The sequence below is a fragment of the Rissa tridactyla genome, chromosome 11, assembly GCF_028500815.1.
Source record: "Rissa tridactyla isolate bRisTri1 chromosome 11, bRisTri1.patW.cur.20221130, whole genome shotgun sequence".
In the NCBI taxonomy this organism is placed as follows: domain Eukaryota; kingdom Metazoa; phylum Chordata; class Aves; order Charadriiformes; family Laridae; genus Rissa; species Rissa tridactyla.
Window position 1 is genome coordinate 4,277,077 of NC_071476.1, and position 12,755 is coordinate 4,289,831.

The window sequence follows — 12,755 nt, forward strand, 5'->3', positions numbered from 1 at the left end:
ACCAGTAAGGCCACTGGACCAGTGGCTCGTGGGAACAAGACGCAGCCACGGAAACAGTGACATCCGAACACCAAAAATTCCTCCTTGCGGGAAGCCCAAAGCCGAGGGGTTCACAGGTCAGGCCAGTCGCTTCCCACTGACCCCTCTCAGCCAGGACCAGTTTACACCAGGGCCAAAATCCGGGCAGGAGAAGAGGTCAAGAGCAGCGTTTCCATTTGCCCTGGCTTTCGGTCTCCTTTTTTTGTTTAGTCACCAGCTGAGTTATGAAATCCGCCTGCAGCGTCACTGTGTCTGTGGGTTTCCCATGGGCTGGAGAGGCCATTACCAAGGAGCAGCTGGAATGTTAATTACCCAATAAGGAACTAAATCTGGGGGATTTCTCAAAGCAAATACACATCGTCTCTGGCACTGACCCCACGGTGGCCTGAGCATCCTTCCTGGCCAGGCCGGAGGACGCAATCCTTGCAGCCCCTGCCCGGTGCCTCCCTTCTCGCTCATCCCAGCCTGGGAAGGTCCTCAGCGCTGTCCTCGGCAGCTAGGACAGCCTGGCCGGAGCCGGCATTCGACCCCAGGAACATTTTCCAGGGCAGGCAGTTCCCTCGCAGACACGCCAGGACTGGTGCAAGGCAAAGAGAGAGGGAAGAATTCATCTCGGGGAGTGGAGAAAGCCCCATCCCAGCCAGAGCCTGGAGGGACCGGGAGCAGCCTGCCTCCCAGCTGCTCTGGGGCTGAGGGCAGCGGTGGATTTTGAACTGCTGGGTTGGGTGTTTTTTTAAAGCTCGTCTGCTTATTTCAGCCTGTTACCCCATAAGTGGAGGCTTGCCCGTTTCCTTGCCTCTGGACTGCATCTGTTCCAGGGCTGCTGTGAGCCTCAGGGAGGATTGTCACAGCCTGCCCTGCTCCTTGGGGAGAAACCCACCCTGCCTGACTCAGGCTGCCCACACACCCTTTGCCGTCCCCGTGGCTCCTCCTCAGATGGATCACCCGCAGCCACCACGGCACACGTGGCCTGACACAGGCTGAGCTCTGCAGCGCTCGCCTGCTGCCAGCCCCTTCCTTCAAATCAGGCCACGGCCGCTGTCACCGGAGCTCCTGGTTGGAATTACAGCAGTCCCGACGATGTATATTTTAAAAGCCTCTCCTTCAATATTTAAACAGGAAGATCCCTGATGCAGCAGCAGACTGCTAACGAAGAGAGGAGCAGAAGAAGATGGCCCAGGGCTCAAGACAGGTGTTATGGTGCCACCCGTGAGCACAGAGGGCTTTCACAGAATCACACACAGAATCACAGAATGGTTCGGGTTGGAAGGGACCTTAAAGATCATCTAGTTCCAACCCCCTGCCCTGGGCAGGGACACTTCCCACCAGCCCAGGCTGCTCAAAGCCCCATCCAGCCTGGCCTCGAACACCTCCAGGGACGGGGCAGCCACAACTTCCCTCAGCAACCTGTTCCAGCGCCTCACCACCCTCACAGTAAAGAATTTCTTCCTGATATCCAATCTAAATCTACCCTCTTCCAGTTTGAAGCCGTTACCCCGTGTCCTATCATTACATTCCCTGATCGAGAGTCCCTCCCCATCCTTCCTGTAGCCCCCTTTAGGGACTGAAAGGGGCTCTAAGGTCTCCCCGGAGCCTTCTCTTCTCCAGGCTGAACAACCCCAACTCTCTCAGCCTGTCCTCATAGCAGAGGGGCTCCAGCCCTCGGATCATCTTTGTGGCCCTCCTCTGGACCCGTTCCAACAGGTCCATGTCCTTCTTGTGCTGAGGGCTCCAGAGCTGGTTGCAATACTCCAGGTGGGACCTCACTAGAGCAGAGTAGAGGGGCAGAATCACCTCCCTCGACCTGCTAGCCAGACTTTCCTGGGGAAGACGCCCAGCACAGGGGGAACAGGGAGCCTTACGGACCGAACCTCTTCTCCCTGGTGGCAGGTGAGAGGTTTGCATCCTGGAGGGACCTGGGATGGGCCCCTCACTACAGGAGGACATTGGACCTGGGAGGGACTTTTTTGGGCCCTTCACTACAAGACGGACACTGAGGTGCTGGAGCATGTTCAGAGAAGGGCAACGGAGCTGGTGAGGGGTCTGGAGCACAAGTCTGGTGAGGAGCGGCTGAGGGAGCTGGGGGTGTCCAGCCTGGAGAAAAGGAGGCCGAGGGGAGACCTTCTCGCTCCCTACAGCTCCCTGAAAGGAGGGTGTATCCAAGGGGGGTCGGTCTCTTCTCCCAAGGAACAGGCAACAGGACAAGAGGGAACGGCCTCAAGTTGCGCCAGGGCAGGCTTAGGATGGATATTAGGAAAAATTTCTTCACCAAAAGGGTTGTCAAACACCAGAACAGGCTGCCCCAGGGAAGTGTTGGAATCGCCATCCCTGGAGGTATTTAAAAGATGAGTAGACGTGGTGCTGAGGGACATGGTTTAGTGGTGGGTTTGGCAGTGTTAGGCTGATAGTTGGACTTGATGATCTTAACAGTCTCTTCCAACCAAAATGATTCTATGATTCTATGCTTGGCCAGAGAAAGGAAAAGGTACCCTAAAAGACGTCAGCCTTGCTGGGCACATGGACACTGCCCTAAAAACACGCAGCACCCCAGAGCTGCAGAGCTGGTGGGTGCTGGCGATGTGTTTTCAGGCCTCGAGACTGTGTAATCCCGCTAGCGGGGCCATTATAAGGAGCCTCCCTAGTACATCTGCAGCCATCTGCTTCTCGTCGGGTCAGACCAGCTCTGAAGGCAGCTCCTGGGTGGAAACCTGGACACCCTTCCCCACCCAGGCACCCACGGCGGGGCTCACGCTCTGCCACCACCACCCAGTCCCCCGGGCTCTGAGCCCTCTGCCTCCCCGCAGGGCTAAGACAAGACCTTTTTCCAAAGGTCCTTGGTGTTTCCCATCTTTATTCTCCTGAGCCCTTTTTAAATCAGCTACAGAATCAGAGAATCACAGAATGGTAGGGGTTGGATGGGACCTCTGGAGATCATCTAGTCCAACTCCCTATATTTCAACTATTTCTAGTTGTGGCTATGTGTTTATTTCCAGCTGAAATAGAAAATATTCGCTTGCTGGACCATCTTCACATAAAACTGTACGGATTTACGTTCTGTTTTCTGCAGAGGCGGAAAAAATCTCCCCCGCTGATGGCTCCAGGAGGTAGTCCGTCCACCATCACTCAAATTTGCAAAGTCTGCGCCACTCCCATCAGCCACCTGACGTCCCAATGCAGAATTATTTGTAATAAAATCTCTCCTGTTAGCTCCTTAAGAGAAAAATACTCCAGACTTCTACATATTTACACCTCTATGTGCATCCCTATACCGGTAATTTCCCAAACACGCCCTGGCAGTCAGGGCTCCCTCCTGAGCTCGGAGCAGGGACCCCCATGACACCTCGCCACGCTCAGCCCTACAGCAGAGCGACGGGGAACGGCCTGTGCTCCGGCCTGGCTTTAGCTGAACCCAGGCAGCGCCCACTGCGGCTGCAAGGCCGGGAGGAAGTGGGCTGCGCGCTGCCACTACTCCGATTTTCCTCCAGTGTTTTTTTAAACCGATTCAGGCCTGCGTTTCCAGCGCGCGTCCTGACGCGGCTCTGCCAGGCGCCCCCGCCGCCATCTTTGGGAAGGTCCCTCGCCAACCGGGCGCCGCCATCTTGGGGAGGGACGGCGGGGAGGCGGGCGCCGCCATCTTGAGAGGGACCTTGGGGAGGAGGAGGCCGCCATCTTGGGGAGGTCGGCCCGTCTTGCTCTCGGCAGCGCCGTTCACGGTTTCACGGCGGCGGCCGGCGCGGCGGAATCGGGACCGTGGCAGTGTCCTGCGGTGGCCACCGGGGAAACGCCGCTTCTCCCGCGGCATTCCGCCGCCTCCCGCCACCACTTCCGGGTGAGCGGGGGTGACCTCCGCCCCCTGACCCCTGTCGCTTCCTTTCCAGCGGCGGCCGCCGGAGCAGAGGCGCAGGTGAGCGCGGGTCTGTGGTGAATCCGCCGCCATCGCTGCCCCGCGCGCTCCCCCGCCGCTCTCCGCCCGTCTCACGGTGCCCGGAGCTCCGCGGGTCACCGCGCCCGCCGCGGGGGAGGCGCGGCCGCGCGAGCGGGGCGCTAGGCCGCGGCGAGCCGGGGGCTGGCGTAGCTGGGTGGCCGGGGGAGGGCTGCCGGCCTGCGGGACAAGGCCGCGGCTCAGGAGAGGCGTCGGGATCGCCTGGCCCCGGGTCCGGCGGTGCGAGCCTCCGCCTGCCCGCTGAGCGGCCGAGGCCGGGTCCAGTGCGGTGCCAGGCGAGTACCGGCGAGCAGTGGGCGCGTTGTTTTAATTTAATAGTCGGTGCTGCTCTCTGTGGAGGTGGGACCACCGGGCTACGAGCTGTGGGTGAAAGTAGGTCCTGCTTGGAATGATTTCCTTAATGAAGTTGTTGGGCTTTTCTCCTGTGCGTGACGCCAGTTTGGCTCGTGTTGGGCAGGAGATGGCAATAGGGAGCCACCTTCCTCTGCTCGGAGCAGATGTACGGGATCCCCAGCTACCAAACCAGGCACTGCTGAAAGCCACCTCTGCCTTCTCCTGGAGCTGGGTGTAGACTCCAGAGGCAGAAAACTTACCCGGGCTAGTTAGGAGACCAGTAACATGGGGGAACACAAGCTAGCATTTGAGAGGTCTGCAGAGTCAGAGCTTCGTGACAGTGCCTGGCTCTTTAATAATTGTTTGGTTAGGTATTTTCTTTCCATAAAGTCATATAAACGAGCAGGGGGAAGCGCTGGGCGTCGCTGGTTATCAAGGAAAGGGCCTCCCTCATGCTCTGCTGCGATGCTGTCTGGGGACATCAGCTGCCATAAAGCACAGCTTTAGGAAACTTCTGCTGTGAAGTGCAGCAGGAGAGACTCCACAGAACAGTTGTGGGTGATGACCTGTCTGTCAGCATACAGCAAAACCGGGAATCTTGGGTTTTATAAGAAGTCTACTTGTAATCCAAAACTACTGCCTGCGTTTTGCCAACGGGAGCTCGTTTATCTTGCTTGGTAAAAGGTTGCAGTAGCAGGGAATTCTGTAAAATCCTGTAAGAGGATGCAGGGCAATGCACCATCACTCATGCTTCTTTTTTGTTGTTGTTGTTGTTCAGAAATGGCTCCTCGTAAGGGCAAGGAGAAGAAGGAAGAACAGGTCATCAGCTTGGGACCTCAGGTTGCTGAAGGAGAAAACGTGTTTGGCGTCTGCCATATCTTTGCTTCCTTCAATGACACTTTTGTCCATGTGACTGATCTCTCTGGCAAGTGAGTATTGACTGTTGGTCACCTCCCTGCAGTACCTGGCTCCTTCTGTTTTGAAAACAAAAATTAGATTTGGCAGGAGGTCCCACTGAAATCCTTGAGCTCTGCTGATCTGTAAGATAAGATGGTGTGCATGCGTGAACACAGACCAGATAGCTTGCTGTGCTCCTCTGTGATGAATATTGTGCTCAAGGTACTGGGTGGCAGCTTGTTGATCCAGTAACCTTCAAAATTACAGGTTCTGTCTGTACCCAGGAGCTGGTTTGTGGGGTGGAAAGAGGAAGGGCTTTTTTCCGAATATCTTTCCCTTTCATAGGGAAACCATCTGCCGTGTGACTGGTGGCATGAAGGTGAAGGCGGACAGAGACGAGTCTTCTCCGTACGCGGCTATGCTGGCAGCCCAGGATGTTGCCCAGAGGTGCAAGGAGCTGGGCATCACTGCCCTGCACATCAAGCTGCGTGCCACCGGTGGCAACAGGTACATTGGAGGGGGGGCCCAGGCATTCCCAGAAGATGTGTCCAGTCTCAGAACCATGCCAGATTGCACGACATCCCTTCTTTGCACCCTGGGAATTTGACTTTAAACTTGACCCAAAGGGTGTGTGTCACTTTGTGTGGTGACTGGCTGATGTCATCTCTCACCGAGTATCTTGAACTCAATTCTGAATGGGTGTCTTCAGTCGATGGAGTCGGAGTGTGCTCTTATTTTTATCCAGTGGTGGATGGGGAGGTGCTGTCAACTTTGCAGGTGTGTTACCTTGGAGTGACAGTGAAGTGCGTGTCTGGTGTCTCACTGTGAATGATTTGGGTCTGGGGACAGGAGGAGGTTGAGTTCTGGTACATTTTGGGGTGGGGAAGCTGTGCTTTTTAACATTGTCAGTTGTTCGTGAACCGTGTTCGACTTCTGAATCATTTAACTGATTATAGATTCTGGTTCTCTCCTCCAGGACCAAGACTCCTGGACCTGGTGCGCAGTCAGCCCTGAGAGCTCTGGCCCGATCTGGAATGAAGATCGGCCGCATTGGTGAGTGCTGGAGAAAGCGATAGCTCATGGCGTATGTCATGACTTATCAGTGCAGAGCCTTGCTACCTCCAGCAATCAGTTTTGAGGGATTATTTAGTAAAAGGAGCTCTGCGGGCATGATGTAAACAGATTCTTAAATGGAAGATTCACCAGGAGGTGGCGTGAGCAGACTTCAGAAACCAAGTTTCTCTCTGTACCATAAACCCCAGCGGCGCACAGGGCGTGACAGCGTTTGTGCCAGAGCTGTGCAGTCACCCAGAAAGACCGTGTTGGTCTCTGTTTAAGCCTGAGTCAGTAATAGCGGAGAGTCCCAAACTTTGTAGAGGAGCCGCAAGAAGCGGTGGTGTTAGAACTCTGAATGTTGTATCAAGCACCCTCTGTTTCTTTGGAAACGCTGTGGCTGCTTGGTTTGGATTGGAGATGGGGATTTTTGCTTCCTAAGCATGAAAAGCCCGGGGTTCCCAGCCTTTGGTGAGCTGACAGATACTTTTGCTCCCGTGAAACGTTCCTTCTGCCTGCGCGTGGTTCTTGCAGTGCCTCTGGAAAGTAACTGTGTTTTGGGTTTTCTTCTCCCCGCAGAGGATGTCACCCCCATCCCCTCCGACAGCACTCGCAGAAAGGGCGGTCGCCGTGGACGTCGTCTGTAAACAATGCTGCACCTTTCGTTATTAAAGCTCTCTTTTAAACCTTGTCTCAACTGTGTGTTTTCTTACTGAGGTGTGCTCAGAAGGGGAGTGGCTTCATGGAGTCACTGTTATTGTTGGGATTGTTGTGGTTTTGAATATTCATGGCAAGAGCTTCTAAAAGCACTGGAATTACAGCTCTCTTCAGCTGCTCTGTTTATATACTTATATCCAGAGATATTTAAGAAAAATGATTCCTCGCTTCTTAGTCACACCCTGCTTCCTTCACTGATGTTTGCCCTCCCCGGAATGCGCTGCCATCGCCAGGAATAAATGCCCATTTCTGCCTTTCCCAGTGTTCTCTTCCCAGCTCTCCAGGCTTTGAAATCGCTCCTGTTCCTGTCGCTTCCTCAGCTGTAGCGGGATTTTAGACCACGAGTAGATTTATTGGCATAGAGAAGGGTAGTTTGACATAGGTGGGTTCTTTATGCTTGTGCTGTCAAGCTGAGGGGTAGAATAGCTGTAGCTCCTACAGCTCGAGAGAGATGGAGTTGTCCAAATTCCTCCCGTGCAACGGTGACATCAGCCCTCGTACGGTGTAATGTTTTGACGTGGGTCTGTGTTGCGCTGCCCTGCGACACGCACCCCCCCAGCAGCAGGGTGCGCGGTCAGTAGTTTATTGTGGAGGCAGCTACAACTCGTGCTTTGCCTCCTCAGTCGCGGTCGTGTGCTGTTCGGTGGGACTCGGCAATGAGCAAGTGAGCGCGCCCGGAGCTGGTAAAGTGCTTGCCCAGGAGTGCTCGTGGTCAGGTTTAAGTGATGGCTATTTATCAGGATTGGTGGGAAAGCCGTAGGATTCTTTGCACAGTTACATGGCAAATACGGATATGTTTATACGTGATGATGGGTGAGCTATAAAGTGAAGCTCGAAGGCAGTGTTCTCACATCCTGGGTTCTTGGGCACGGTCTGCCTCCAGGTCCCGAGGCTTGAGAACCTCGCTAGTCCTGCATGGGCTCTTTTCCACACCTTTGCTTTTTAAAATGCTTCACGGGGGGTTCCTTCACCTCTCCTCTCCTGAGCTCCCTCCCCTCTCGGGAAAGGATGCTTTGGCTGACGGTGGTGTTGGAGGCGCTCGGCTCTCAGAGCGGCCTCTGTTCTGGTACAGTTGCTCGGCCTGGGTTGGATCCAGGCCACGCTGCTCCTGTCGGGCTCGGTCTCCGGTTGTCGAGCGCTTGTTTTTTTTTTGCAGTGAAAGGGGATGAGTTTCACAGCGGAGGAAACCAGGCTCTCTGATCTGAAGCCATGGTGCGTCTTGGGCCTTCGTAGTGAAAACTGCTTGGATGCTTGTGGTTTCGAAGTGAGTCATGATCTCTTGGAGGTGTCCCTGCTGTGGAGAAGAAAGCTGGGCTTGTGAGCAGGCTAAATACTGCTGGGTTTTCTGCAAACTGTTGCTTAATACATGACTTCCCCTTTCTGTGGAAAAAATCTCTGCCTGGACAGATGTTCCTAAGCCAGCATTTCCCTTGGCGCAGCCATGGTGTTTTATTTGTAATTTTATAGGTGGCCACGGAAAACTTTAGAATAAACTTCCCTTACTGTCTTAAAAGTGCGCTGTTTGCAGTTCGAATCACCGTTTTCCTGTACTCAAAGTGTTCTTTGAACTCTTGTGCGGGGAAGGTGTTGAAAACACGAAACCAGCAGTGGCTCAGCCAAGGTGGAGCTGAACTGGGGGGGGAGCAGGACGCTGTTTGTGGGAGGCGAAGGGGTGCCGCGTTAGTGACAGCTCTGGTCAGTATATTTATATATATATTCATATACAGTGAAACCTGTTGCCGTTCTGGTAGGTGTTACTGTGTCCCAGGTGACATTAATGTGGCTGCTTCACGGGGTACATTTGGGGAAAGCTCTTCAGGAACACGGAGAGGCCTTTTGGCACTTTAAGGGGGCTTATAAGAAAGATGGGGACAAAATTTTTAGGAGGGCCTGTTGCGATAGGACAGGGGGTAATGGTTTCAAACTAAAAAAGGGTAGACTTAGACTGGGTATAGGGAAGAAATTTTTTATGCTGAGGGTGGTGAAACGCTGGCCCAGGTTGCCCAGAGAGGCGGTCGATGCCCCATCCCTGGAACCATTCCAGGCCAGGTTGGACGGGGCTCTGAGTGACCTGATCGAGTTGAAGATGTCCCTGCTCTTTGCAGGGGGGTTGGACTAGATGGCCTTTAAAGGTCCCTTTCCACCCAAACTACTCTATAATAAAATCTGAAGCAGGACCTTTGCTGCGGTAGAAATTTAACAGACCCGTCTTGTCTCTGGGTACAGTCAGTGATGTTTTCTGCTCGGTTCCGTCTCCCTTCTGCTGCCCACCATGGCGTAGCGCAGCCCCCCTGGCGCGGGCTGACTTCCCCTGCTGTGTTTAAGGGCAGATGCGGGAATGGGAAGGTGCCTGCTCGCTGCTGCTCCAAGGGCACGAGAAGAGAAGTGGATATTCATCCGGCTGGTGGCTTCCCATGGTGTCACAGGCTCAGGCTGACCTCTGGGCGGCATGGACCTGGCTGGCACCCGGTGGCGGTGAGCCTTGTGGTGGCATTGGCCTCACTGGGCTCTGGAGAGCAGGTCGCTGAAGCACCCGCTGGCACCTTTGTGTCTAACCCGAGGTGGGAGGAACCCAGACCTCCTGCCCTGCTTGGCGTATCCCCCCTTGGGGAGGTTTCCTGGGGTTTGCCCAGGTGGCGGGAGCTTTGCACGGTGCAGGAAAGCGGATTTGCTTTATTTGCCTTTAATTTTGGGAGCAGGAGACTGTCTGGGCCCCTCGCTGCCCTCCCCGTGCTGTGCCGTGGGCAGGGTGTTCCCTGGACTTGCTGCACAATTAACGGCAAAAATTGCTTTTATTTCTTAGCAGAAGAAATAAATGTCAAAATACGTTTCTGATGTCTTTGAGACAACTTCCCACGTCGATGTGAAACCCCCCAGGGGGGAAATGGCGAATGAGGAACAGAAAGCGGGGAGCCAGAGCGGGGCGCCTGGAGGGAGAGGCTCTCCTGGCTGAGAGCCGTGGGTGGGTTTCATGGCTCCTGACAGTTCCTGCCCCTACCCAACTGGCCGGTCTTGAGTGAACACGAAGATGCTGCAAGGGCTGGAGCCCCTCTACTGTGAGGACAGGCTGAGAGAGTTGGGGGGTGTTCAGCCTGGGGAAGAAGAGGCTCAGGGGAGACCTTAGAGCCCCTTCCAGTATCCGAATGGGGCCTACGGGAAAGCTGGAGAGGGACTTTTTACAAGGGCGTGATGGGACAAGGGGTAATGGCTCCAAACTGGAAGAGGGTAGATTTAGATGAGGTATTAGATTAGGTATTCCAGTCCCTGAAGGGGGACTACAGGAAAGCTGGGGAGGGGCTGTTTGCAAGGGCACGTAGCGACAGGATGAGGGGCAATGGTTTAAACTGGAGCAGGGCAGGTTTAGATGGGACATTAGGAAGAAGTTCTTTACAACGAGGGTGGTGAGACACTGGCCCAGGTTGCCCAGGGAGGTGGTGGAGGCCCCGTCCCTGGAGACATTCAAGGCCAGGCTGGATGGGGCTCTGAGCAACCTGATCTAGTTGAAGATGTCCCTGCTACTGCAGGGGCTTGGACTGGATGACCTTTAGAGGTTCCTTCCCACCCAACACATTCTATGAGCCTATGATTAAGAAGAAATTCTTTGCTGTGAGGGTGGTGAGCCCCTGGCCCAGGCTGCCCAGAGAAGCTGTGGCTGCCCCATCCCTGGAGGGGTTCAAGGCCAGGTTGGATGGGGCCTGGAGCAGCCTGGGCTGGTGGGAGGTGTCCCTGCCCAGGGCAGGGGGTGGCACTGGATCATCTTTAAGGTCCCTTCCAACCCAAACCATTCTGTGATTCGCAAGGAGTGGCGTCACCTGCAAACCCCCATGCAGCTGGGTGATGGCTGCGTGGGTGGGGGACACCTGGCTGCCCGCCCTGCATCTCCGCGGCAGGGATGCTCGTCCCGCTGAGGGCATGGGGCTGCTGGGGGGCTGCAGCGTCCCCCAGCCCACGGATCCCCCGGAGCCGGGTCTGCGTTGGCTGGTGAGCCCGGTGGCTCGGCTGTTCCCCCCGGCTTTGCCCGGGGCCGGCCCTGCGCTGCCGGGGGTGTTGTCTTGCGGGCAGTGAGAAATGTGGGTTTCCTTCACCAAACACCTTGGGGGCTGTGGGCTGCTGGGCCGGGGCTCGGCTGGCAACGAATGGCTTCACGTGAATGCCCGTGGCGTTATTTCCACCTCCCTGCCCAAAATAATCGCTCCGGTGGCTTGTGTCAAGGCTTCCCGGGGGAACCAGCAGGTCTGAGCTGAGTCCTGAAACCGCTCCTTGCTCCAAATGGCTTCTTTTCCCCCCAAAAGCCGGCTGGTTCCCCAGCCTCCTGTGGTGGTGCTTGTCACGTTTTTCATGGGTAGGGCGAATGTGAAGCTGGGGGGGGGTCACAGAGTGGCGACGAGCCTGCGCTGGGTCCGGGTGCTACGGGAGAAAGAAGGGGGGGGGATGAGGCAGGCTGGAAGCCGCTCTGCAAAAATGTCTGCATCCGCCTAGAAAAACTGATTTACGGACTTAAAACGCTGTAGATGCCGCAGCCCTGTGCAGAAAAGGGGGGGGAAAACGTCCTGAGAAGCGAATGGAAACGCCTGTGTGGAGCGAGGGCTGGTGCGGTGCTGACAGTCCCGGCCGGGGGCTCGGCCTGCCGGGGGGGCACGGGGCTCTCCCCCACCCCCGGGTTATCGCCTGCCTCTGTGGGTTGCAGGGTCGGCCCCAGCTCCATGAAATCGCTGGGGTTTCGTTCGCCGAGTTCCTGTTCAGACTTTCCTTAGTTCCCCTTAAGGCCCCGGGCTGGTCACGGAATGTGCCCGGAGTGTGGCCCCGGGGGGTGGGGGGGCTCGTGGCCACAGCGAGGGATGGGGCTGCGAGAAAAACCCGTGTCCCCCCAAACCCCCAGCGCTGCCACGGGCTGAGAGCGAGGGGAGACCCGAAAAACTTATGGAAGGGGCTTATGTGCTTTTTCCCTTTCTTTTCCCTTTCTTTCCCCTTTCTTTTCTTTTTTCACTCTTTTTTCACTCTTTTTTCACTCTTTTTTCACTCTTTTTCTTTTCTTTTTTTCTTTTCCTTTTCTTTTTCCTTTTCTTTCTTTTCTTTTTTTCTTCTTTCTCTTTGCTTTTTTTTTTTTTCTTTTCTTCTTTTTTTAACCCCTCGGACGGTTTCTAAACACAGCATCACCTAAAAAGGAGTAGATGATTGGTTATTTGTCTTCCAAGTAGCCTCCGGGGAGGGATGCAGGTGGCCTGGGGGGAAGCCGATGGACACCCTTGGGCACCCCTGGGTGCCCGGGGGCTTTCCCGGCTGCCTCACGTCAACCTGGTGTAGGGACCGTGCTCCCGGCGCCGAAGCCCTTTCCCTGCGCAGGGGCTGCGATTTCCCACCGGGGGAAGATGGAGCATCGTCCCACCAGCGCTTGTTTCTCCTCCAGAAACAGCATCTGCTGGGATGCCCTGCCCGGCTCCTTGGAAATACTTTTAGAGTGTTCCTTATCCCCGCTCTCCCAGCGTGCTGCCGGCGGGATGGCTCTGGGATGGACCCGGGAGAAGGGATGGAATCGCTGAAGAAACCTGCCCGTCCTTGCCCCGGCCTCACCCATTTCCAGCGCCGGGGCGGCCGGCGGGGAGGTTTGCCCGGTAACCGGTGATGCCGGGGCAGATATTGCTTTTAATTTCACGCTGGGAGTTTCACTTTCGCGCTGGTGCTGGGCGCTGACGGTGGAGCCGGCTCCATGCAGCGTGGCCGGCATGGCCGAGCCCCGCGGCGCAGCGCCGGCATCGGAGACGTGCCACCCCCC

At 55.8% G+C, this 12,755-nt stretch overlaps 1 protein-coding gene across 1 annotated transcript; it reads left to right on the forward strand.

Moving 5' to 3' along the window:
* Positions 1–3,788: 3,788 nt before the first annotated feature.
* Positions 3,789–6,951, forward strand: RPS14 (ribosomal protein S14). The gene is made up of 5 exons (XM_054217763.1): positions 3,789–3,943; positions 5,094–5,244; positions 5,558–5,719; positions 6,189–6,265; positions 6,845–6,951. Exons 2-5 carry the CDS (start codon positions 5,096–5,098, stop codon positions 6,910–6,912), a joined length of 456 nt encoding a protein of 151 aa, XP_054073738.1. The 5' UTR covers positions 3,789–3,943; positions 5,094–5,095; the 3' UTR covers positions 6,913–6,951.
* The last annotated feature ends 5,804 nt before the right edge of the window (positions 6,952–12,755 follow it).

Bases quoted from the DNA above. Each gene is read 5' to 3' on its own strand.
- RPS14 (XM_054217763.1), top strand. From the start codon at position 5,096: ATGGCTCCTCGTAAGGGCAAGGAGAAGAAGGAAGAACAGGTCATCAGC. The intron at 5,245-5,557 runs GTGAGTATTGAC...TCCCTTTCATAG, and splicing joins GTGACTGATCTCTCTGGCAA to GGAAACCATCTGCCGTGTGA. The intron at 6,266-6,844 runs GTGAGTGCTGGA...TTCTCCCCGCAG, and splicing joins AATGAAGATCGGCCGCATTG to AGGATGTCACCCCCATCCCC.